At 36.1% G+C, this 25,556-nt stretch overlaps 2 protein-coding genes across 3 annotated transcripts in view; one reads left to right on the top strand and one right to left on the bottom strand.

The window, feature by feature from the left end:
• The window catches only part of sh3yl1 (SH3 and SYLF domain containing 1), a 76,713-nt gene extending 76,356 nt beyond the window's left edge, over window positions 1-357 (bottom strand). Inside the window, exon 1 of the mRNA XM_041252611.1 lies at window positions 265-357. Coding sequence (XP_041108545.1) covers window position 265 — 1 coding nt within the window. The 5' untranslated portion in view covers window positions 266-357. The remainder of the gene's footprint in view (window positions 1-264) is intronic.
• A 258-nt stretch (window positions 358-615) lies between these two features.
• On the top strand, window positions 616-24,177 carry acp1 (acid phosphatase 1). Of its 2 annotated transcripts, none has more exons than XM_041252612.1 (6): window positions 616-702; window positions 4,663-4,736; window positions 5,124-5,237; window positions 16,194-16,255; window positions 21,631-21,736; window positions 23,879-24,177. In XM_041252612.1, the coding sequence occupies exons 1-6, from the start codon at window positions 660-662 to the stop codon at window positions 23,954-23,956; spliced, it is 477 nt and encodes a 158-aa protein (XP_041108546.1). In that variant the 5' UTR covers window positions 616-659; the 3' UTR covers window positions 23,957-24,177. The 2 variants fall into 2 exon arrangements, with proteins under 2 accessions (XP_041108546.1, XP_041108547.1); XM_041252613.1 differs by lacking the exon at window positions 5,124-5,237 and adding an exon at window positions 5,295-5,408.
• Window positions 24,178-25,556: the final 1,379 nt, after the last annotated feature.

The following is a 25,556-nucleotide window of genomic DNA, read 5'->3' on the forward strand; positions in this document are numbered from 1 at the left end:
TTTAAAATAAGTACGAACCTACAGTAATAGCGACTGTTGCGCTTTTATTTAAAAAAAAAAAAAAAAAAAAAAAAAAACGAATTATTTCAAAATTCCAACCCCATTAGTGTTGTCCACATTCACAGTATTTATATGCTCTAAAACTATTCGATTTTAACAAAGTATTATGTGCCTGTGTCAGTGGTAATGATGGTTACACATAGGCAGAGTTACTGGAAATCCGCATCACTTCTAACAAATTTAAATTAAAACAAACAAACTTACTTTTTTGCGACCTGGCCTGCAGTCTGTACAACTTCCGGAATAATGATTGGCTTGTTTTCACAAAATATTTTTACCTGAGACAGGTGATCTAAACAGCACACCTGTTGTCTTGCCTGTTTTGCTCGGTTAAAAGACCCAATTTCAAATCTCTAAAGCGCAGTCAAAAACTGTATGACTTTAAAATCTACAGTAAAAAAAAAAAACAATATATATAGACATTGCTAGCATTTGAAACGGTTTCATAATATGTAAAAAAAAAAAAAAAAAAAAAAACTTTTATAATTATTATAAATAATATTTCATTTTAATCAGGCAGTATGAAGACGTACTATTAATAGGAGGTGACGCAGCCGGTGACAGTCAAATGTTCTACTATAGGACCCTTTGGTGTTGCAATGGCTGCGAACAATGGCAAAGCGGTGCTGTTTGTGTGTTTGGGTAAGGACAGCGCTTTCTGTAGTCATTTCATGCGTATTATACTTAATGATCTTCTGTAAATATACAGTTGAATGTTTTAAAGCAGATGCGTGAATGTGTGGTGATTTAAACCAATCACACGCGGTGTTAGACCGCTGCAAATGTCGTGTTACCAACCTCTTGGGTTTTTTTTTTTTCTGATTGGCCTCAGCAGAAATACGGATACTGCTGATTGGTGAACTTCCTGTCAACTTGTCTGCAGTTTTTTTTTTTTTTTTTTTTTTAACTAGAAATTAAAGTGCAGTGATGCCAGTGTAACTTTCCAGGAAGCGCTGTGTACGTCGGGCGAAAGACCGCTGAAAACTGAACACTAATTAATGTGTGAATTAGAAAAATATAAATATATTCTCTCATGCATTTGTCATTCATAATCTTAGTCAGAGCTATATGTAGCAGGCCAAAATGCTGTCTCGTATCCGACTACGGTGGGACCAGAGTAAGGGCGGATATAAGAGGTCAGATCGATTAATCCTGTTTTAAATACCATTATACACAGTTGTAACAATTACTATATTTACACAATTATTTTTTGGGGATTAGGCTTTTATTAGGGAGCTCCACTAAATTCCTTGTTTCGAAAGATACAGGGTATTAATGCTTGTGACGTGTAGCCGTCTGAAGTGTGGGTGAGTGCATTCGCTCCTGTGTGACAGGCAGGAAATGGAAACCGAGGCTGAATGAATAAAAAGGCATAGCAATATAATCCACAAACGCAAAATTCCATAAACAGCTAAGGACAAACATCCATTCTAATCAACTAGGTATTCCCCACTGCTCTCAGTATTAAAGGAGCCCAAAGGCTCTAGAACCCATCAGGTTTTTAAATTAGTAATTGTAATACATTTTTTGGTGTCACTTAAAACACAATTTTCCTAATGAGTTTCCCAGACTAACATGCTTATTCAATATTGCAAACTATGTATGCTCTGCCCTTCCAGAACACTAAACTCTATGAAACTGAAGTCTAGCTTTTACATTTTTCTTTCTCTCTCTCTCTCTCTCTCTCTCTCTCTCTCTCTCTCTCTCTCTCTCAATATGGAATCTAGCCATGGTACATTGGGGAAAAAAAAATACTGGTACCCAACATCACAACTACCATTAATTCATCCAAGAATTATCAAGCAACCAGTAGTATTGCAACTACAATACAGCTAAATAGACCATCAATCTTCTCTGAGCCATTTCTTGCTGTCAGCAGCTGCTAACGTCTTTCCAGCACAGTTGCTTATGCCTAGGAAGCAGTCAGCAAGAAAGCATAAAATGGATTTCAGCAAAACACACAACCGTACCAACCATATCCAGGAGATTACGTGAAATGGGTGCAACGCAGTAGTGTTCAGCCCTTCAGTCCACTCCGATCCAAGATGTTCCCTGTTCCGTATTTTCCAGTTCCACAGCAGGAACTGTACTCAAAGTATGAGCCTGCCAATATTTCAGATTGCAGCTGCATTGGCTGTGTTTTTTTTTTTTTTGTTGGTACTGTGTACCCATTGGTCTGGTGCTGAGAACTTTCATACAATTCCATTTACATGATTTATGGAGGCATTAGTTACTAGCAGCTTAAAAGTGTCATTTACATAAAGATAACCCTCCCCTAACAGCATAACTGAAACATCATAAAATCTGTGCAGGGATGGGCTATTCCAGTCCTAGAGGGCCTTCTCCACTCAAAGTTCAACAGGTTCATTTAAATATTTGTCTAACTACGAGTCTAGAATAAGGTTTATGTGGTGGAATTGAAAAAATCTTAAAACTGGAACAAGCACCTGGACTGGAAATGCACACTCCTGGATTGTATCATTGGAATTTGTAAACAGGTCAACCTGCATCAAATGGACCAATAGCCCCCACTTCACAGTTATATACCATTATTTTGATATTGTATATTGAAGTACCTGGAAGTGTTTTAGGCAAAATCCCAAAATTTGTAAATCAGATGATGAACCATCCGTTACTTGGATTTACTTGTTTAATTGTTCAATAGATTATTTTCATGCTTTTACTACTAGTTGGTAACAAAATAAGGTAATACAATTTTTAGAAGGACTATAACCTGATGTAATTAATAGATTTTTGCAGCAATTTAGAAGCTATTCAGCACTGTATGTTGTCAGTAGCTCTAAATGTGTTAGTTCTGTTCCAGTAGTTTTGGGGGTGTTGTTTTTTAAGAGGATCGATGCTAAGGAAAAAAAAAAAAAAAGGCCTTATAAAGGTCAGTTGGTGATTGTTGACATATCTGTATGTTGGTGAGGTTACAAGATTTTGTTGCGTTGCACCCAAAGAACTAAAAGTTAATTATTTCACTGATAGCAATAACATAATCAGTTATACAATAATGATACCGTGTATTTACCACACAGTGATAGGGTTTCCGTGTAGTTTAGAAATCCAAATTTTCTCTCCATTGCTGCAATTGTGTGACATAGCACGCACATACCACACACATTTGTTTTAATCAAATGTTTTTTAATGGGATTAAAATTAATTGTCTAGAACACAAATAAATACCTGATTAGTTTTGACTGATTCTTTTTTGTTTTTTAAAACTGTCCATCAAAATGCATAATGGGACTCATTTTAGATAACAAAATACAGTAAGTTTCAGTAATCGAATTTACTGTAATGTGCACAGATTTCATTCTTTTATTAAATAAAAAAAATTGAATACATATGTTTCTATCACCATTCCTTTATTGCAGTATGTGTTTTGATATTTAGGCCCAGTCCACACTATATAACCGAACGCGAGAACTACTCCAACATTTTAAGTAATCCAGCTCAAAGCGTCCACACTACAGTTGTAGCACTAGCTACATGAATGCAGCATAAGTAATTTGCTGCCTGCTGCTCTTAAGTGAGTATCAGAATACCTGGCCAGGTTAGTTTAATTCTCTGTTCAATTGCTAAATAAGTAAGGGGGGAAGGGGGAGGGGGGATTCTTTTTCGGGTGTGGTTTTTGTGGATGCAGAGTGTTTGAAGAGGGAGGTTGCTGGTCTGTAAAGGAGAAATCGGGAAGCAATAATCTTTTGGTTGTTAGAAACCGTGTATTTTCTATAATCTGCCATTTTTCCAGTTTGAAAGTAACCAATTATCTAATCTGCCAAATTGAAACTATCCACATCATTCAAATTGTTTATTTGGATCCTAAGAACAACAACAGTGACTAATCCATTCATTATCCAAATCATCACCTTTTGTCTTCTTACCTGGTTGGAAACTCCAAGCTCTACAGGACCAAGGAACAGCAGTATTGATTGTCATTCTTAACTTCAGGTGCCTGTTCTAAGTACTGTACTTGTAATGTCCAAGCACCAAATTATATCAAAGCATTTTGGGATATTGAAGGATACACAAAAATGTAGTTTGGTATTACAGCATCCACACTTCTGATAAACTGCAATACCTGATGCAATCTAATTTAGAACCAGACTCAAGACTACCTCCTGAGGAGGTGCTGATTCTTGTTCTTGAATACTGTATTAAACTATGTGTAGGCTGGACGCTAACCGTATTTAGCACTTTTAAACTGGATGGACAGGACCTAAGATTTAGTTTAGTAAGTCGCCTATTATGTAATTTTAAGTAATTTGTTATGGTAATTGTACAGTTCAAATGTGGCAAATTAAAGGATAGGGCCAACTCATTAGAAGTATTTACCAAAAGTTATAATTGAGGCTACATTTTGGTTCAGATGACGATTGGGGGCCTCTGTTGAAGCCCATATCACATGAATAAAATACAGCTGCACCTGGAATAGCATTCGGAATAGATAAATAGCCAACATTTTTGTCAAGAGCCTTTTCTAAAAATACATGTGGCGAGAACACATGCTTGCTGGTGAAGTCAAAAACTGTTGTAATTGTCTTTCTATTACATACTTTTGCAAAACAAAAGTAACCTTTATTTGTTTGTGTGTTTAAGGTAATATTTGCCGGTCCCCAATAGCAGAAGCAGTGTTTAGGAAACTGGTAACAGACAACAGTGTTGTGGATCATGTAAGTATGTCTGTAAAGTTGTCAAATACATTTCAAATATTTGGACTATGTCTATTTACTAATGACTTGTTTATTTTAGCGTATTATCTTTTTATACATGAATTATGTATAATTTCATCTATAAAAATAGGAATTATGACTTCACTACCTATCTGAATGGTCTTTTGTCATTTTTACAGTTTGATTTTTAAAATTAGTATACTGTATATTTGCCCTAACCTGTCTTCCCCCCCCACTTTAATCCTCACTTGTATATGTGCACTGGTTTCATTGCACGATACTTACCTTTGCACTATAATATTCTGAAATGTATGTCTAAATGTGGTTGAGAAGTGTTTAAAGAAAAGTATTTGGTGTGTGTATTGTGATATGTCTCTTTTCATGTAGTGGAGAGTAGATAGTGCAGCAACATCTACATATGAAATAGGAAACCCCCCTGACCATCGAGGACAGGCCTGCATGAGGAAGCATGGCACAACAATGAGTCATGTTGCCAGGCAGGTACTGTACATTTATTTTCATCCTTTATTAGCTGTAGTCTTGTGTTTTCTGTTTCAGTGGGTTATAGACAGTGGTGCTGTTTCTGACTGGAATGTGGGATGTTCTCCAGATGCAAGGGCACTGGCCTGCCTTAGAAACCATGGCATTGAGACAGACCACAGGGCAAGACAGGTAGACAACGTTGATATTCAGTTGAGTGTCCTGATAATGTATCTTTGTTGTTATCAATATTTTAAGTATCTGATTTTAAAGCCTGAAGTTCAGATCAAATGTACAGTGCCATGAAAAAGTATTTGCCCCCTGTCTGATTTTCTGCATATTTATGACACTGAATGTTATCAGATCTTAAACCAAAATCTAATATTAGATAAAAGGGACCCTGAGTCAACAAATAACATAACATTTTGATATTTTATTTATTAAAGAAAGTTATGCAACACCCAAGGCCCCTGTGTGAAAAAGTAATTGTCCCTTAGACTTGATAACTGGTTACGTCACCTTTAGCAGCAATAACTGCAACCAAATGCTTCCTTCGCTATGGAGGAATTTTGGCCCACTCCTTCATGCAGAACTGCTTCAACTCAGTGACATTTATGGGTTTTTGAACATAAGCTACTCATTTCAGGTCCTGCCACAACATCTCAATGGGGTTTAGGTCTGGACTTTGACTAGGCCATTCCAAAACTTTAAATTTCTTGTTGTTCAACCATTCTGATGTAGACTTGCTTGTTTGTTTTGGATCATTGTCTTGCTGTATGACCCAGCTGTGCTTCAACTTGAGCTCACGGACGGATGGCCTGACATTCTCCTATAGAATTCTCTGATACAGAGCAGATTTCATGGTTCCTTCAATTATGGCAAGTCGTCCAAGTCCTGATAGTGCAAAGCATCCCCAAATCATGACACTACCACCACCATGCTTGACCGTTGATATGAGGTTATTACTGTGGAATGCAGTGTTTAGTTTTCTCCAGACATAACTGGGCCCATGTTGGCCAAAAAGAACATTGTTCCAGAACTCTTGAGGATCATCCAGGTGCTTTTTGGCAAACTTGAGCTTAGCCAAGGCAAGAGAGGCTTGCAGATCCCTGGATGATGTTCTAGGGTTCTTTGTGACTTCCTGGACGATTTTACGCCTTGCTCTTGGAGAGATTTTGGCAGGAGGGCCACTCCTGGGAAGATTCACTACTGGCCTAAACTTTCTCCATTTTGACCATAATGCTCTGACTGTGGTTTGGTGGAGCCCCAGAGCCTTAGCAATGGCTTTGTAACCCTTTCTAGACTGATAGGCATCAACAGGAGGTCTTTTGATTGTGGCATGATGTGCCTCTAGAACCTATGTGCTGACAACTTCACTCTGATGGTAATGGCCAAAGTTAGTCAGATTTATATTGGGCAGGGCTGACCCAAATCAGGCCTGATTGTTAACCAAAGTATTCAGACAACTGACCCTAGTTATCCTTTTAATTGGGTTGAGTTAACTAGGGGAGCAATAACTTTTCCACACCTGAAGACTGCATGTTTGATTACCTTGCACACCAAACCAATGAAAGAAGCACCAAACTTTGGTGTCATTCTTTCTCTGACTCCCTCTATATACTACTACAACCCACAAAAAGATGTGACCAAATTCATTGTGAAAAATGTGCAGAAATGCAGAAAATCAGACAGGGGGCAAATACTTTTGCACTGCACGGTATACTTGGTAATAATCTGTTTAATATATATATATATATATATATATATATATATATATATATATATATATATATACAGCTCTGGAAAAAACTTAAGAGACCACTGCAAAATTATCAGTTTCTCTGGTTTTACTATTTATAGGTATGTGTTTGGGTAAAATGAACATTTTTGTTTTATTCTATAAACTACTGACAACATTTCTCCCAAATTCCATATAAAAATATCGTCATTTAGAGCATTTATTTGCAGAAAATGACAACGTCAAAATAGCAAAAAAGATGCAGTGTTGTCAGACCTTGAATAATGCAAAGAAAATAAGTTCAGATTCATTTTTAAACAACACAATACTAATGTTTTAACTTAGGAAGAGTTCTGAAATCAATATTTGGTGGAAGAACCCTGATTTTCAAGCACAGCTTTCATGCGTCTTGGCATGCTCTCCACCAGTCTTTCACATTGATGTTGGGTGACTTTATGCCACTCGTGGTGCAAAAATTCAAGCAGCTCGGCTTTGTTTGATGGCGTGTGACCATCCATCTTCCTCTTGATCACATTCCAGAGGTTTTCAATGGGGTTCAGGTCTGGAGATTGGGCTGGCCATGACAGGGTCTTGATCTGGTGGTCCTCCATCCACACCTTGATTGACCTGGCTGTGTGGCATGGAGCATTGTCCTGCTGGAAAAACTGGTTCAGAGACAGCAGTGAACCGTCTCCACTCCTGTGTGAAATGCTATGCCGACACTGAAGTGCTATAGTGGGCATGAATTGAAAGTCACGTGACTGTATACTGACGTCTTGGGTATTTGGTGTTACATGCTTTCATTTTTTTCAAATGCAATGGCTGATCAAGAACGAGGTTGTAATTGGAGTCTGGAATAAGTTAAGGAATTGTTAACTTTACAGGCTGACGAGGAGGTGAATTCACAAATAGAAGGGACAGTGTGTGACGCTATAATTTATCGGCGATTCGCTGTTGCCTTGACAAAGATCTGTTTACTGAAAGTTTTACACGCATGATCCCTTTGGCTGTTTGAAAGGGTTATGACAGTATAATACCGGCATAGATTGCAGAATTTTGTGCGGTGTGAATGGGTATTTAAATTACACATGAGGATGAGCATCATGATGCAATTGTAGGCTTGGAAGCCTAATAAAACTGGTAATACTAAAAATAATACAAGTCAGTAAACATAACCATACAAACTGTTAGTTCAGGTAGAGTATACGCTATTTTAAGAAGTCTTTAGGCCCTGGCCACATTAGCATTTTAGAACAGAGTAAGGGTTCAAAATCTGTTTAAAAGTGCTTAAATCGATTTGCATCCACACTAAACACGGTTCATAACAGAGTTCAACAGCCGAGTTTGAAACCTACTCAGGAGGTAGACTCAAACTCGGTTGTCGGCATAACTGGGTTAGATAAAGTGGTTTAACTGTAATCTGGAAGTGAACCGTGTTCGAGTCTGGTTACAGGGTATCTTCCGATATCCCCTAGTGCTTTGCGCTAGTTGCCATAATCCCCCTGGTTACATGAGACGAGAATAAAGGAAAGACAAGCCTGAATTAAAATACAGGAGGATTTGTTCTTGTTGTATTCCATTGGTACAGTCAGATATGCTAATGTACTGTAGTACACAAAACTTAATGTGTCCAAAACACTTCTTAAATTCTTAGATCCCATCACATATTGGCACGTTAAAGGTCTTAATTAAATTAAAGAACTTCTTATCTGCCCCAGATTTTCCCTTTGTGCAAATGCCGATCTAATTTATTTACTATGGCGTGGGCATTTTTCCCCCATACGAATTATTCCCCTTTTGATTACTTAAGCACTTTCTCGTAGCACCTCCATTCTGCTCCCGTGTTCAATGAAAATAAACAACAATGTTTAAGAGGAGGGGGGAAAGAAAGAAAGTGTGTACATTACAGTGATTTCTGGGATACAGTCATCCAGGAAAGTGTTTTTTCAACAATAGCTGGGTTAAACTAACCCGGTTTTAGTATGGCAATCTGTACACTCTAACACTGATGGGCTAGGGTTCAGGTAAATTGGTTTTGAACTCAGTTGTTGATTTTATTGCTCTTATGTGGGCAGGACCTTAGATTGTCTCAGCGACTACTGCTTTTTAAACATGAGCTCTTTGACAACATAATTCTGACTGCTTTCGTCCCTTTGATTTCTCCAATAATGTACAGTTTGTCCTTAAGTGAAATTGACGATCGCTTAGCGCTGGCCACAATAATTCTGCATACATTAGAGTAATAGAAAGCAAGGTCAAGTTCAAACAGCAAGAAGTAGGCCTTCGAGTAGCAATATGCGCAGCACAGACCACTGCGTGCCATTGCGGTGCATGCGTAATAACAGGAAATATGCACTATCAGAGTACATACTAAAAGGAGAATTTAAACAGGATTTAGTACAATTTTATTTGGTTCCATGATACAGGTTCTTTATATCAGTGTGTACGTTATATCCCAAAATACGTTGTAAATTGATTTGACTGTATATAGTTTTTCCTTTTAAGCGACAATTATTTTATACCCACTTTAACATGGCCCTTCAAAATAGCAACACATTAGTACTTGGTTTGATGTTTTAGGTCATTAACCTACAAAAAAATAAAAATATGGGATTAAGGTGTGGCAGGATCTAAATGTTCTGCTGTGTTCATAATACCCATGAATTACAAAGCAGTCCTTCACTTATTTCAATCAGTAGTTTTTAATGAAAGTAGTCATTTCCAGTTAAAATAATAAAAACATTTGTGACTAAGAATTCAAGGCTTTTGAAATAAGGGGTAACTAAATATGTATCTTGGAAACAACTTAAATATTTTTTTAACTTGACATAAATGTCTAATCATTTGCACTGTGCTTCATTGAAACACTTGGGAATCCTTAATGTTGGGTTAGAGGTTTATCTGTGTAAGGTGTGACACATATAAACATTGCTGACTTAAGCATTATCAATGCCTCATACCATTTGAGACAGTAACCTCATACAGTAATTTAGGTTACTGCTGGATAGAGAAAGCACATTTTCAGATGTCTTCATGACCACACATGTAGAAAACAAGAAATCCTTATCAGAGATCTATATATATATATAATATATATATATATATATATATATATATATATATATATATATATATATATATATATATATATATAATATATATATATATATAATATACAAAACATTTTTGATATAATATGAAATAATGTAAAACTGTTCTGCTTTCATTCCACTCCTAATAAAGTATTTTATATAACATTGGGCCCTGTGAGTGTGGGTATCTTGTATGTAATTGCCACTTCAGCTGTATAGTACACGTATCACACTTAAATTCATGCCTAAATGCATAAACTGTTTTTTTTTTTTTTTTTAAGCATGAGTGGCAGTTTTTAACCTTTTATTCGAGAGGCCAAATTTAAGTCATACTTTTAAATTATGATAAAGGGACTGTTATGCTACCAGATAACCCTTGCATTACATCTCATACTGTAATACTGAAAGAGGGATTTCAGGGATGTGCTATGTTACTTCAAGTCTATTCCCTTTGAAGACAAGTGATGAATTAAATTAGTTGAATTTGTCTTGAGGTCCTTTGATCTCATTAAAACTAATTGCTTGTCTTTTAGTACCCACACAAAATGTATGAGCAAAGAATTCATTTTTGCTCAGATTATTGTCTTTGATCCAATGTATCCCTATAATCCCCTTTAAAGGTGTGTGTGTGTGACCAAGATCATCAGATAAGCACATTTAAAAATACTGAGACAGAGGTCTTAATTTAAGCCATTTTCTTTATTAAACTTATATGATAACTTAATATCACTTCCTACTGATAATGTCACTTCCTATTATGTGCGATGTAATGTCACTCATCCTCAAAAATGAATTGTTTAACTGTCACACTGATTTACCCTCTGGCCATATCAGTGATACAGGCACACACTTTGACATGTTAGAAAATGATTCAGTGACATCAGCAAATCTGCTTCCAGCTCTAGTAGGCTTCTAAAAGCCAGCTGTGATTCCAATCAATCCTAAGACTTCTCTTCTAGATTATTAAAGAATGCTCCCCCTAAAAAATGCTATGTTGTAGTGTCACAGTATTAATTGCTGTAGCCATTTTAGTGTCCAAAAGGCCACATATAAAACAATATTTTACATTTTGCAAAGGTAGAATGGTTTCCTAATGTGACTTGAGACTTGGCCATAGGAATGTGCATGGTATGATAGCTGTTTAAAAAAAAAAAAAAAAAAAAAAAAAAAAACTGGTAACCTTAACATCATGGTATACAGTACATCATGCAAGTTTAACATAAAGGTTTAAATGAAGAGACTAATGTAAATCATTGTAATTCACAAAAATAAAACCAACAAATCACACTTCCTTTCATGGAATGATGGTATTCCATATTTTACTAAGCCAAATAACTTGGTACGCTGCTTCTCTTTTTTTTATAAAGACAATCAGAATTAAAAATAAAACTAAAGTTGTACACTCTCAATGTTATACTGCAAAAAAAGTGTTTTAATACTAAAACGTGTTATTGGATTTATAGCTACACATCACTACATTGCACAAGTAAGCTTCCAATGATTATTACACATGTAGCGTTTGTTAAAAAAAAAAAAAAAAAAAAAAAAAAAAAAAAAGATTTCTTCACTTGCCTAAAAAAATTGGAAATCTGTTATAACTTCTTTAAACAAAACTACATTGATAATAAATAGGCTATCCTGTTGCAGTCGCGGGTTTGTGCTAATTTTAATTGAGACATTGGTTGTGTTCTTATAGCGCAGATTTCCACAGTGCTGCACAGAATCGCGGAGATGTACTGTAGATGTCACTCAGCAGCCACAGAAATCTGTGCAGATTCTGCATAGCCCAGCACAGCTTTGAACTGTTACTGTGGGAGGCTGGCTACAGCTGTGAACCAAAGGGACATTGATGTGACATTTTATCATTATACAATGAAGCCGTGAACAGCCTTGTCACCACTATATTAAATAAATAAATCAATGATTTAAACAAACATAAAGTACTAAATCCATGATTAGTGATGTATAATTTTACAATAAAGTTAATGTTAATCAATTACATTAAACTGACTGTTGATAGTCCAGACAAATGTAAATATAGCACGTTGAAAATGTGTGCTATGCTGCAAGGTTTGGAGAAGGTGTTTCTCTAAAAGCTACGTATGACGTCAGAATGACAGCGGCCAAAAGCAGCCGGCGCAGCAAGCTCTGGGTAACAAGGCAGCAATTGAAACATGTATTCTGTGTCGTTGACAGTTTCCTTCAAAACCATTATCAAAACAGGATCAGTTCACAAAAAGATCTTCCTCAGACACTTTGCTAAGGCTGCAAGTACCATTGCTTGATTTAGAAGAAGCGTGTTTGCAGTTGAAAAAAATGCGTAACCGGTGTATAAAGGAATTACAATAATTGTGGTGTAGAATAAAAGGAACAGTATTGATACTGTAATGTACCTAAACTGGTATACCAACCCATCCCTACTTGGCTATGTCATACTTGGAAGTTCCTTGCATTCTGATTGGCTGCTGACATTCCAAAGCCATATGGTTAAAACAGTACAACCAATGGCCAGACCTCATTTAATTCCGTGCGTTAAGATCAAAGCATGTCTGGGTCAACAGGTTTTTAAAGTGAAATTCGCCATCATTAAAGCTGGTGGGTAGAAGCCACAGATTACTTAGGTATTTAGCTTTTTACATAATTCTGCATTAGTATAACACACTCCTAAAGTAAACGGAATCATACAATCAATCTCATTGGATGGCTTCCCTGTAAAATCATTACATTTTGGTCTTGTCGGCCTCAGCGATACGTCATTGAAACCCCAGGCTTTGGTACCGAATTCATCTGATCAGCAGTTTCTAAACCCGATCTTGAGCATGGTTGTGTTGTACCTTAACTACGAAGGAATTGCATTTGAGAAAAAAAAAAAAAAAATAGGTGTATATTTTAAAAAGTTGACCATTCAGGAAGTATTAACGTAAAAAACAGTACAGTAATTGCAGACATCAGTGTGTATTAAAATGCAGTAAGAGTTTTGTGTGTGTTTACTTTGAGTGATTCCCAGCAAGCCTGAGAGTCTGAAGCACTGGTGGTGAGAATAAACGAAGGTGCGGAACATGATTATTGTAAGGGAGCAGTAATTTAAAACATCAAATTTACAATGTGTACAAAACATACACGTAGGAAGCTTTTACATTTAATTAGTTTTCATATTCAGAAAAGCAAAAACATTCAAGCTGCAGTATATTTAATAAATAAATGAATGTGCATATATCTACAAAGTAGATTTTACAATTAATTCAACAGGTCTGACAATTTGTAGCCCTCTACAGCCCACGTATAGTGACTTGCATTGGCTGAAGTATATATTCGATAAAACTTTAAAGTTTAACACCTAGTGGATTTTTTTTTGGTACTTTTGTAAAGGACATTTTATTAGTGCAATAACACACCTGAAATACAGAACTTTATTGTTGACTGTACTTGTTTTACAAGCACACACTTAATGTTAAGTGATTTTAGTTGGTAATAGAAAATTATCAGGCTCTACCGTTTCCAACAATGACTGGATTACACCCTTTGGAACTTGCACTTAACACTGCAAGCCACAAAGTATTACTTCTGCATTACATTCAGTCTTCCGATCAAAACAAAACCACAAATGAGTTCTTGGAAACAAACCTGTCATTAACAGTTTAAGCTATAAAGGGTAACAGTTAACAGTAAAATACAACAAATTGCAGGGTTGGCTCGGAGCCACGACATCGTGCTTGTGTCGGCATTCTCCACCACATCAAATAAAGATGCATTTACAAAGATAAAACCTCAATTACCTGTATAAGAGCCATGTATACAAAGGAATACACTTCTCTATTAAGCTTATTGGTAAACCATATTTTATATTGATAAATTAACGAATCTCTCCTAGTCATCATTCTCTGAGTTGGAGGAGTCCTCTCTATAACTTGACATCTCTCAGACAATGCCTCTCACTTCCTTGAAAATGGCTGCCACAGATGATTCATGCATGTTTGTGTATTCGGACAGCCCTGTCTTTTTGTTTAGGTGATTTATGTACACGCATCACTATACTCAAATTGATGCCATTGGTATAAAAAAAGTCTTAAATTGAAAGGGATACAGTAAAATCCTTGTCAGCAAACCTTTTAATGTTCGCAGAAGTCATGGCCCTTGTTGGTCACTAAAATCCCTGTCTGTAGTCGGTAGGGTTTAGGACCCAGGGGAGCCCTGTGCGTGAGGCAAGTTCACATACAGTACCTGCAGGTCTGCTGGGAGGGACTGCTGCTTGTTTGTTATTTTTCTTTATCAGTAGTTTGTACTGGCACTTGAAATGAAAGAAAGTTTGGTTAAGATCAGGTTAACTTAGCTCAGAGAGAACTGACTCGTACTGTTTCACTCACCATGCTTTTAAGATTCACTACACTGCCTCTGTGTTGTCTATCTTTCCCTTGTGGATTACAAACTAATGAAGAACGAAGATTTAATTTGGACGCTAAAACTCACAAGATCTCATTGTTACACTTCTCTCAGATGGGTGAGGTAAACACAGTTTAATAATTTTTTCTTGTTGGACGGCTAACTTGGATATTAGTTTTTAAATGTGCATAATTTTTGCATCTGAGCTTAGCCCACATTTTTTCTTTGCACTGGATGATTGCTTTAAACAAATAGAACACTGCAACCTTACAGTCAATTAATTAATGCGGGATGAGGTTTAAATCCATGCTCTCTAGTTATTTGTTGTGGTTGTTGCATTGAATTGCGCGCGCTCGCCTGTGCAAGTGCTGCGTTTTGGGGTTTTTTGGAGAGCAAATTCTCGTGTTAAGCAAGTAGTGAAAGTTATTTAGTTATTTTTTCAGTCATTCTGTATGTTGCCAGAGCAAATGCTTCTAATTTCACAAACATCTCAAGATTTGTTAAACGATGGTGTAACATTGTCTATTAAAAAAAAAAAAAAAAAACAGGTCTGTTTACATCCAGGAGCTGTTACATAAAACACAGACGCAGTTTCATTGAATTACAGCCAGACCACGCCACGCCACTCCCCACATTGGCAGTAGGAGTGGGGATTGTATACTAAATAATACAATAGTAGGCTATACAAAAAAACTAACAAAAAAAATGACTATTGTAATACACGTCAAAATGACGCGTCTGGCGGTTCTAGGTAGAAGTGCTTATAAAATTGTTATTTTTGCAAATCTGCTCAAACGGCGTCAGGATATCTAAATACATATATTTAGGAAAACTAACACCTGAAGTGCACTCTAACAACAGTTATATTTTTGTTTTATTTTTCTGTAAACTTACTATCTGTTTCAATAACAAATGAAGGAAAAAAAAAAAAAAGATACCCAAATCTCGCCCTCACAGTGGGGGGCTCGACTTTTACTCGAGCGAATACGGTAAATACAGACAGTGCATAGACTACTTAGGTGTTAGAACCCTGGTAATTGTCCACACTTTGGATGCTTAACAAATAGACAAGCTTGAATATCAAGGTTACGTCAAGAAATCAAGGTTTTATAGGGATTATAAACTATTCAGCCTTCTTTGACATAAAAAGGTGAACTCTAGGCTGTTACCAATTGTATAAATTCATTGTTTTGGTTCTAGTTTTATAATATTAGGTGTTTTTTCTTTTTTTTCTTTCATTTAAAGACTTCCTTCCAAAAGCGCTTTGAAAATATACCCCAGCTGTTTCAGTCCTTTCAATTTCTTCCTACTGTGCATAAAACTATAATTGCATAATTCAAGTAATGTATTCTGAGTTCAAACAACATTGGAGATTGGGCCTCAGTTTCTGATTTAAACAGCTGATTTCACAGACTCTGATTATAACTACTCTTGGACTACCTTAGATTCTGGGCATGTATGGGGGCGTCTTGAGAACCACTAATTTGGATGACACAACTAATTTTGATAGATATGGAAATTGTTATTAATTTTATGTGACGGTTTTAAAATAACTGCCGTCATATTGCTTAAATATTTTTGGTGGGTTTCAATCCCATATTTTAGGGATGGCAGTGACCTAAATGTAAGATCTAATAGTGTTAAATCTGAATATTCATGTGAAGTTTATAATTGCCAATAAATCCTTTAGATAACCATTTGTATTTGAAATCTTATGATGATACCATAATGCTACTCCACCTTTACAAATTCTGACTTTGCCTTTAGGTTACAAAGGACGATTTTGCAACATTTGATCATATTCTCTGCATGGATGAAAGCAATTTAAGGTATGTGTAAGTGCACTGGAAAAAGGAAATAACTCATGACATGTGTACCATGCTACATTAACGCCAATGTTGATCTATGTAACATTTTTTTGCTTTTTATGTAACACTGTATGTTTATAGTTTACTATGACAGCTTCTTTGTATTACTGTGTAATGTTTTTAGAACAGAAAATGGAACAGTTCTATTCACTTTTTGGAAATCCCAGCAATGACCACCACTGGCCAGAGATGGTTGTTGAACCTCAGTTTATGATTTGCTTAATTTCAACTGGTCATGCTGGTTCAGAGACTTTAATGCTGGCTGGAGAGTGGGTCCAAGAAAAAGTAAAGTGCTTTGTCTGAACACATTATTAGGATATGTCTACTTGACTGGATTTGGCATTGCCCTGGTGTGTTCTCCTGGTATGCCACAGGTCTGCTGATTACACTCATCCAGCATGGTATGGGCATGACTTCCAGCATCTTCCATGGCAACCAAAATCCAATTGAGCATGTTTTTAAAATAAATCATCAACACAATCATCTGCCTACCACCTCTCTGCACCAGTTATATTAAGATTATTGACTGAATAGATTAACATACCTTCAGAAACCTTCCAGCAATTTAACATGTTGTTCCAACACTGTGATCAGCAAATATACAGGTCCTAATAGTGACCCGGCAGTTTTTACCTTTGTTGTAAAGCTGTGTTGGTTTTTTATTTACCAGCAACTCTGAACATATGTCACAATATCATTTTTACATTTTTACAAGTATCTGAAGAACAGCTTGGTGCGGTTTCCATGGAAAATTAAAAATAAGTCTCTTTTTCTCACGCTATTTTGATACTACCTTTCGGGTTGGGTTTCCATTTAGTTTTGTTTCTGGGAGAGGAATTCTCCTTCCAAATACAAATGATCTAATTAATAGTGAAATGGAAGAGGGTATATTTTGAAGGTTTTATAATCAAAGGCATATTTGTTATGTAGAAGTGAAAACTGCTAAAATGTAATCATAGCAGTTTAAATAGTAAAAATAAGGTTACCTAGGTTACTCAAAACAAGAAACTTTTGGATTCTGGGGGCCAACTGTCCCAAGAACAAAAGGAATGTTGCCTTGCTACGTTTCGCAGGTTGCCAGTTTGCTGTGCTTAACAACAATGATGCCAATTTTCACTGTCACAAAAGCAGCTATTTGATTTTTTTTAAATTAGATTTTTTAGGAATACCTAATGAAACCCACAAACTCTAGTTTTATTAAATTAAATACAATGCCCCCTTGCTATAACGCAGGTCTCAAGGGACAACAGGGGATATGAGTTTTAAGGACGGGGTGGGGGGGGGGGGGGGAGCCATGGGATGCAACACACATCTGACTGAAATACAAAAAAAAAAAAAACTCCCCCCTCTATGATGCACATATAGAAGCAAAAATGTAACTTTCCGGGAATTAACCATGCATAGAGCACCATGTAATCAAAGCTGTATTCGTTACAAAAAAAAAAAATTCCCCACTTGTGGATCGTTTAGGTTAGCAGTTTTTAAACTATAAATTACCTGACTAAACGGTGGTCGGGAATTCAGTTCGAAGCAACAGCCAAGCAAACCTAGTCCGAGAAGGAGAGTGGGTTGGGAGAGGGGAAGAGGGAATGGGCTCGCCCCAGGTTCGGCTGCCGGAGCATGGCTGAAGCGAAGTTGAAGCGTCTCGTCTCCCAGAGAAAGCTGTAGCTCCTCTTGCAGCAAAAAAAGTAAATGCATTAGGAAGGATAACCACGTAATAGGCCTAATAGTTATAAAATGAGTGCTGAATAAGATGTCTGTTATAAAGTGCCAGTACAGCTTTTCTTCAGTTCAGATACTGTATCAAACGGGAGACACAGAACCGGAAGTTAGACTGAGAAGTTGTTTACAGTTTGAACAACACCAGCACTGTATTTACTGTAGAAATATTGCATGAATCACTAGTATAGGGAATTGGGGGGGGGGACATGCTGTAGGAGCGTCATATCTGAGGTGCGTTATAATCGAGAGCCTTATAGAGGCAGAGCACTGTAATATCAACCATGTATATTCTGTTTGTTTATTTATTTTTGTATCCCATTTTTTAAATATTATTTATAAAGTGGTTGTGCAACATGACACTGGCTGAGCGTGAAACAGCAAGTACACGTTCTCCAAGTAAGTGCGCAAAGGTCTTTTCACACCAAGTGTGCCTGGGTCTGGCATATCTTGAAATCAGAGGTGTCCGTCATCCTGAGACACAGCTGTCACTGATCGCAATATTTCCTATAAGAACAGAATTATGTTTCTACCAGATGAACCCCAACTTCACGCATAAACTCCAATTCCTGTGATCCAACTGAGAGGAGGTTACATTGATCATCATGACACTGGTAGAGGAAGTTGATGACATTTTCATTCCAGGTGGTACCTCGCCCATAAGGCCTTGCGTCACTGTGTGTCCCTTATCCTTTTTCTTCTTGGTCAGCTTTAGGCCAGCTGCGACACAATAAATCTCTGCATGCTCCTGTGGTGCTTCCATAGTCTCCAGGCTTCTTTTCTCAAGTGAAATCCAAGCCAAGCTTCTAGAAATGTCCTTCATTGGATCAACATTCCAGCATTCTAGAAAGGGCTCTAGAGGAGGGGTCAGTGGAGAAAAGCTGGGCGCAAAGAGTTATTGGTACTCAGACCTGGTGGGTCTGTTGTGCTGCGAGTCACAAAGACTACCAACCTGCTGGGATCTTCTGTCTCAACAGGAAGGCACTCCACTACACAAGAGCCCAGCTTACTTAAAGTTGACAACATGCAACTTGAATACAGTGGAGGGATTTCATCGCCTGGTGCAGGGAGACTGCTGTAGATCATGTAGGCACTCCCTTCCGAAGTACCTATAATTCCTACGGTACCTACACAATCAAAGATTGGGCAATTCTTCTTTGATCAAAGTGTTATATTTCTCTGTACTAGCAGGGATCCTTCCTGGATGGGAGGGGCACAAGGTGGACAAACATCGCCCAGTATTCAAGTTCTTAAAAATCTCTAATGATAAGATCCTTTATATGTCCAATTTATGCCACAATTTAGCCATTCCTAAGATAAGTTAGCTACATGCCCTAGACATTGTCGAGCGCTGCAATCCTCTGCAGAACTTTCTGTGAAAAGGAATATCCAAGTTCCACTTAGGTAGTCCCACCTCCACCTGAATCCAAGGAGGATATGAGACTACAAATTGGACATCCTGAGGGCTACTGGTTACTACATTTGCAGTACCTGGAAAGCCAGACCCACTGGGCAACTATTTGTTTCCTTTTTTCGTCGGCAAACCTCGGAATACCAGTCGCAACTGATCTTTTCGCAATGGATCACCAAGTATATAAAGATCTGCAAACTGGAAATCAGGCCAGGAAGGTGAACACTCAATCACTCAAGGGGGATCTCGGCCTCTTGGGCAAGTGTAATGGGGGTGTCCGTTACTGATATATGCAATGCAGCTACATGGTCTTCCTTTCATACATTTACAAAGCACTACATCCTAGGCTTCATTAGCAAACTCTGTCCTGTCCTCTTTCTATTCCAAACATATTCCACCACCCTTGGGTGCTCTGGTATATTGAATTCATGTGTGGTTTGGTTTCATCTGATGCAGGATTTAGCTGTAAATTAGCTGTGAATGCAGGATTTAGCTGTAAATTACCTCCAGATATAACAAACTCCAAGCATACCCTTTCCATCCTGCCTTCATAAAACATCATAAACTTCCTCTTCCGCAATCACAGTAATTGAGGTAATCTCCCTAATGTTGGATCACAGGAGTTGGAGTTCATGTGCGAAGTTTGTTACATATGGAAGAAACCCATTTACAGGTAAGTGCTGCATTTTGTGTCTTTCAGCACTAAGTTACAGACTTGCTATCTCAACTAATTAATAAAATGTAATGTCTTTTGCAGAAAAAAAAAAAAAAAGATTGGTCTGCTGTTTTGAGTGCTGTTAGATGCACTGCAGAGCTGACCAAGGGGTCAATTACAATTGTAATTGTCTAATTTGTAATCAATTACAATGAATATAATTATAAACAATAATTGTAATTATACCATATAATTGAACAATTACAGTTCAATTACATATTTGTCACTTTTTTTTTTTTTAGAACGTCATAATCTCAAATGTGTGATCTACTTGAATATCAACATAATTTTGCTGAATGACAAAAAATAAGTTATATAGTATATTTCTGTATTTGTACTGTGATTATTGCTTGGTAAACATGTTAATCTGTGTAGTTGTTTGCTACTTTTTTAGTAATTGCAATTAAACAAAATAGTGTAATTGTAATTTCAGCAAACAATGCTGCTGTAATTGTAATTATGATTGACCCCAGGTGTGCTGCAGAGCAGGGTGCCATTTCATCGTACAGTTCTTCAGATCACATCTTCGGTGTTGAAAGAGTCAAGTGCCTTCCTATTTGACACAAAGAAATGCACTCACAGCAGTGAAATCTTATTTTTAAAATTGTTTTGAACACTTCCTACCTTTCTGATGTACGTGTAAACAAACAGTAAAAACACCTGGTTGTGATCTTCATAACCCTTTAGCATGTGCTGTAATGTATTTTTGAAACAAAATTCGGTTTGCATCCTTTATAAAGTAATGATTTAATATGTACATTTTATTGCCTGCAACTTTTTTGCACAGTGGAGTGTATTTACGCTATGCAACTGGGGTGAAGTACAGCCTCCAGAAGATGAATGTTACGCTGATGCTTTGAAGCAACGTACTTGGTGTTAAAGGACCTTTACCCGCTGCACAAAGAGCCAGGCTAGGGGTCAGAATCCTAACGGCAGGGCATCATGCAAGACTATCCATCACATTTGCCTTTAACATGCATGCAGTACTGCTTGTTAAATATTTAAAAAAAAATTGTTTCAGGGGTAAACGACTTCTACGGTGTACTTTGTTTAAATAGGGAAAAGATCATTCAAAATGTGTATATTTAAAAATGTTTTGGTTCACAACTACCATTTATAATTTGAAGTTTTCAACAGTTTAACCTGCTTATTGCTGAATACAAATATGTTCATACTCTCAAGGAGCACAGTCTTGTTTATGTGCTGGATTTTGCTGGTAGTCTGCTAACAAGTCTTTTTACAACATAATGTGTTGATAGAAAAAATATGAACAGTCTTATTTTTTCAGTTGCTAGTTTACTATCTGTAGTTTAAGTAAGGAAGGAATATCAGTATATAGCAAGTTGTGTTTATAATTGTATGATTTTTGTAAATAAATATTTTACATTTTATTTTTAGAATATAAAGCTTGCATGGGAAATGAAATGCCAGATTCTTGTGTGATGTTAAAGCGATCATGTCAGTTAAATAATGTTCTTTCTGATGTTACAGGGAACTGAAAAAGAAAGCTAGCCAGGTGAGAAATTGCAAAGCTAAAATTGAGCTTCTTGGGAGCTACGACCCACAAAAACAGCTGATCATTCAAGATCCCTATTACGTAAGTTATCATTTTGCAGTTTGTAATAATCCACTTAATTTTGTAAGTAAATATATTGCCTGCTATTTAAGTTGTTTTTCTTCTCAATTATATTTTGTTAGAAAATGTATTTAAGGTAAAATTTAAAATTTTGATTGAGTGTCCGAAGTTAAGAATTCTTTTCTTAAAGCAAATTTATGAATTACACTTTAGATCTTGCTGCACCACATGGAGACTAGATGAACTGCTCAGGGTTTATAGGCCCGACATACTATACTTGATACTCCATAGTATGTAGTGAGATTCTCTGAAATTGAAAAATAGCCTGTTCTGTTTTATTTTTTATCTTTTTTCTGCTGAGAACAAACATATTTTTGCTGAGATTTTTTTCAGTGCATGCATAATATACAAAGGTTACATTTAGGGAGTTTTTTGGAATATTACGATGACCTTAATCCCTAAACAACAGAAACATTACTGTGAAAAAATCCCCTCAAGAAAATATCTATTTCTAGTAAGTGTATTCTCAAAGAAATACTAAAGGATAAAATGACCGATGCAAATATCAGCTTCCTGTCTACACAAGTTGAAGCGATAGAATCTTAAAGGAGTGTTTAATAAACCAACATACTCTAAATATATGTACCTGCATGGCATTCTCAGAACTATCCTCCATCATCCTCATGCTCACACATGTAACTGAGATGGATTTACCAGTGAGCAGGAGGATGATGGGAAATGTAGTTCTGAGCGGCCCATGCGGGTACATGTGAAGCCGTCTTGAGGCAGGGAATGCAAATTTTAAAGTGGTCAAAATGTAAAAAGAAAAAAATTAAACAATACACACACCTTACGTAAACAGTTGTAGCAACACATGGAAACATAACACAGTAAAATTAAAAAAAGGTCCTTATGTACCTTTTAAGCATCACTTCTGGCTTGTAATTGGAAACAACTTGCCATTTGATGAAACTTTGCATGGACATTTTAAAATACAGTTTTGCATATACTTACTGTATTAGTGTTACAGGTGAGTAAACTAGGGACTTATTTTTTCTTTTCAACTTTTACCCAGGAATGTTCACCAAGAGAAAGATTTGTTTCTTCGAAACATTGCAGTGTATCCAGTTCTTTCTTGCTCCCTCCTGCAACAATTCTGGTGCTCTGATTGAAATGAGTGGTGTACTGTGGGAACAGAAAACCAGCATTGTTGCAGAAGGGAGTGTGATCTGGATACACTGCAATCCTTACAAAACTATTTATTTTCTCCTGGTGAGTAAATGTTGAGAAATGTATTGTCTAGCTGATTTTATGACCCATGATGTGGGGTTATAAATGTATAGAGTTAAACTATAACACTGCGATAGAAACAACATGATAAATAGCAAAGGTATTGTAATGTATTTCTATTAAACTGCATAGATTGTTCTGTAGCACTTTAAAATCTTTAACCTTCACTACTGTCCATTATAGCAGCTAATGTGACACTTTGTAGCAGTGAACTGTAGTTGTACAGGTCCTAGATTTTTTTTTTTAACAGCAGTACAGCAGCTGTTAAATGTTGATGTTATAATTAATTTAGTGTGGTTTGAAAAGCAAATTAACAACATTTGATTAACAAGGATTTACCAGACAGGGCTGGTTTATACATCTTCGTATTAAGTCCACGTAAGTCTTTCTGGAGTTCTGAATCTACTTTTAATAACACAGCTGGAAATTCAGAAGGAAGTGTAATGAACAGCTTCTAACATTTGTATCAGGTATTGAGAAAAATACAATGTAATCTAACTTTCAGGAAAGAAAAACTGGAAATGTGCTAGAAACCTCTCGACAGAATTGCTGATTATCGGTAACAGACTTAAACCCATGCAACTGCCTAGCAGAATTAGCAGGCAACTTGTGAGCTGACATGAACATACTGTGATGCAGTATTTTAAGCACACTTGCTGTTCTTTTAAATTTAACATTAGATTGGAAACTATACAATTCTGTTGACCATTTGACTTCTGCATCATTGTTTATTTTATTTTTTATGTATTAACTTATGTCAAAATAGTGTGTGTAATATATATATATATATATATATATATATATATATATATATATATATATATAAATATAAATATAATATAAATACCTGTTTATATTTTTTTTCTTTTTTAGGGGAATGAAGAGGATTTTGAAACTGTTTATGAACAGTGTGTGAGATGCTGCAAAGCATTTTTGGAAACCTATTCTTAATGTGGCTGTGTAAAACATCTTTCCTGTAAGATTTAGTTTTGGCTTAAATAAAACCTACCTGTCTACATATCCATAAAAAAATATTATTTTGCTCGTTATCACTGGTGAAGAATTTAAAGTTTAACAGTTTGTAGTAACCCAGAAATTTGGTAACTGGAAGTGTTTCCTTTTAATTGTACATTATGTAATGGCTAAAATGTCAAATAAACTGTGATGTCAAATGTAGCTCAAATGTATTTACATACAAAGATCACAATTGGTGATCTCAGAGTCATATGTATACATCAGTTAATTTAGGCATGTAAAAAGGCTTGAAATTATTATTTAAAAAAGTGTAATTCATGAGTTAAAGCTTTTTGAATAGGATGAAACAAAAAATCATAATCACCCTGCAGTAGGTAGGCTAGTTGAGGGTTTTGCAATTAATAGTAGATTACATTTAGGTAGTACATTTTTAGGGCTTGATTTTTAAAAAAGGTTCACAACAGCAAGAAAACTTACCTTTCAATATAATCAGTTCAATCTACCTAGGTAGCTTGGGGCTTCAGGTATTACCCTTGTTCATTGTTTTACATTCAGAACCTTGTGTTTCAAATACCCTACATAAAGCAACAATTCAGTCAAATAAAAGATTGTTTGTAATTGTGTTTTAAAATACATAAGTAAGACATGTAGCCAACCAAATAAACACGTTTTGCAATAGACAATAACACAGCGCCCAATTTGTCAGCATTTACATTAGGGTCTAATTAACAACAATAATACAAATAATAAAAGTAATCTGAAGATGCACTAAATAAAAGCTGTCAGGCTAAATAGTATTAACAAAACATTGCATATCGGTGGTCCTTCTCTAAAATTGAAACTATCTTTTATATTTTGAGCAGATGCCTAATTCATGTAAAATGATTAAGAAGTGAAAAACCACGTATAATTGTAAAATACAGCCTATGAAATTCACAACACATATTGTTCAAAAAGCTAGCACTAACATAAGGAAATTTCATAGTCTTGTCAAAGGGTATCCATGTTGCTAACGAATCTCCAAATTTCAAGTGTGTGAATATCAACATTCATTGATCTTGTACGGTTTTGGATTCTTGTGAATAACACTCCAGAACAGCACTGAAATTACCTTTTGTATGTGTTTAAAGCATACTCTGAATACTGTACATGATCAGAAATTAAATTGATACAGTATCACTGTATGATTTAATGTGACAAGGAATAATTATTATGTTGTCATATTACGTTAAATACATTAAACATTTTTCCGTTAACAGCTTTATTAAAAAATATATAGCCTTTGTCTGTTCACTGTATTTTTACAAACTGTTAAAGGCACTGGTATTTACTGTTACATTTATAACTTCAGCTGCTACATATAGCCAGTGTCTGCACAAAAGTATTACTTCTGGTGTAGAAGTATTTTTTCTTTTTTTATGCGTTGGCAGTTTTTTGTTTTTTGTTTTTCTTTTGTAATAGGCATAGATAAGCAACTGGGGGAGACAGGCTGCACCTCTTTCCTGTGTAACATATATTTAATCTGAATACAAAGTGGCCGAGTCAGAGTGTGTTATTTGGTTTTTAAAACAGGACA

This window comes from Polyodon spathula, chromosome 6 (assembly GCF_017654505.1).
Source record: "Polyodon spathula isolate WHYD16114869_AA chromosome 6, ASM1765450v1, whole genome shotgun sequence".
NCBI lineage: Eukaryota > Metazoa > Chordata > Actinopteri > Acipenseriformes > Polyodontidae > Polyodon > Polyodon spathula.

Excerpts from the sequence above, each read along its gene's own strand:
- acp1 (XM_041252612.1), top strand. The coding sequence starts at position 660 with ATGGCTGCGAACAATGGCAAAGCGGTGCTGTTTGTGTGTTTGG. Across the intron at positions 703-4,662 it reads GGTGCTGTTTGTGTGTTTGG|GTAATATTTGCCGGTCCCCA; the intron begins GTAAGGACAGCG and ends TGTGTGTTTAAG. Across the intron at positions 16,256-21,630 it reads ATGGATGAAAGCAATTTAAG|GGAACTGAAAAAGAAAGCTA; the intron begins GTATGTGTAAGT and ends CTGATGTTACAG.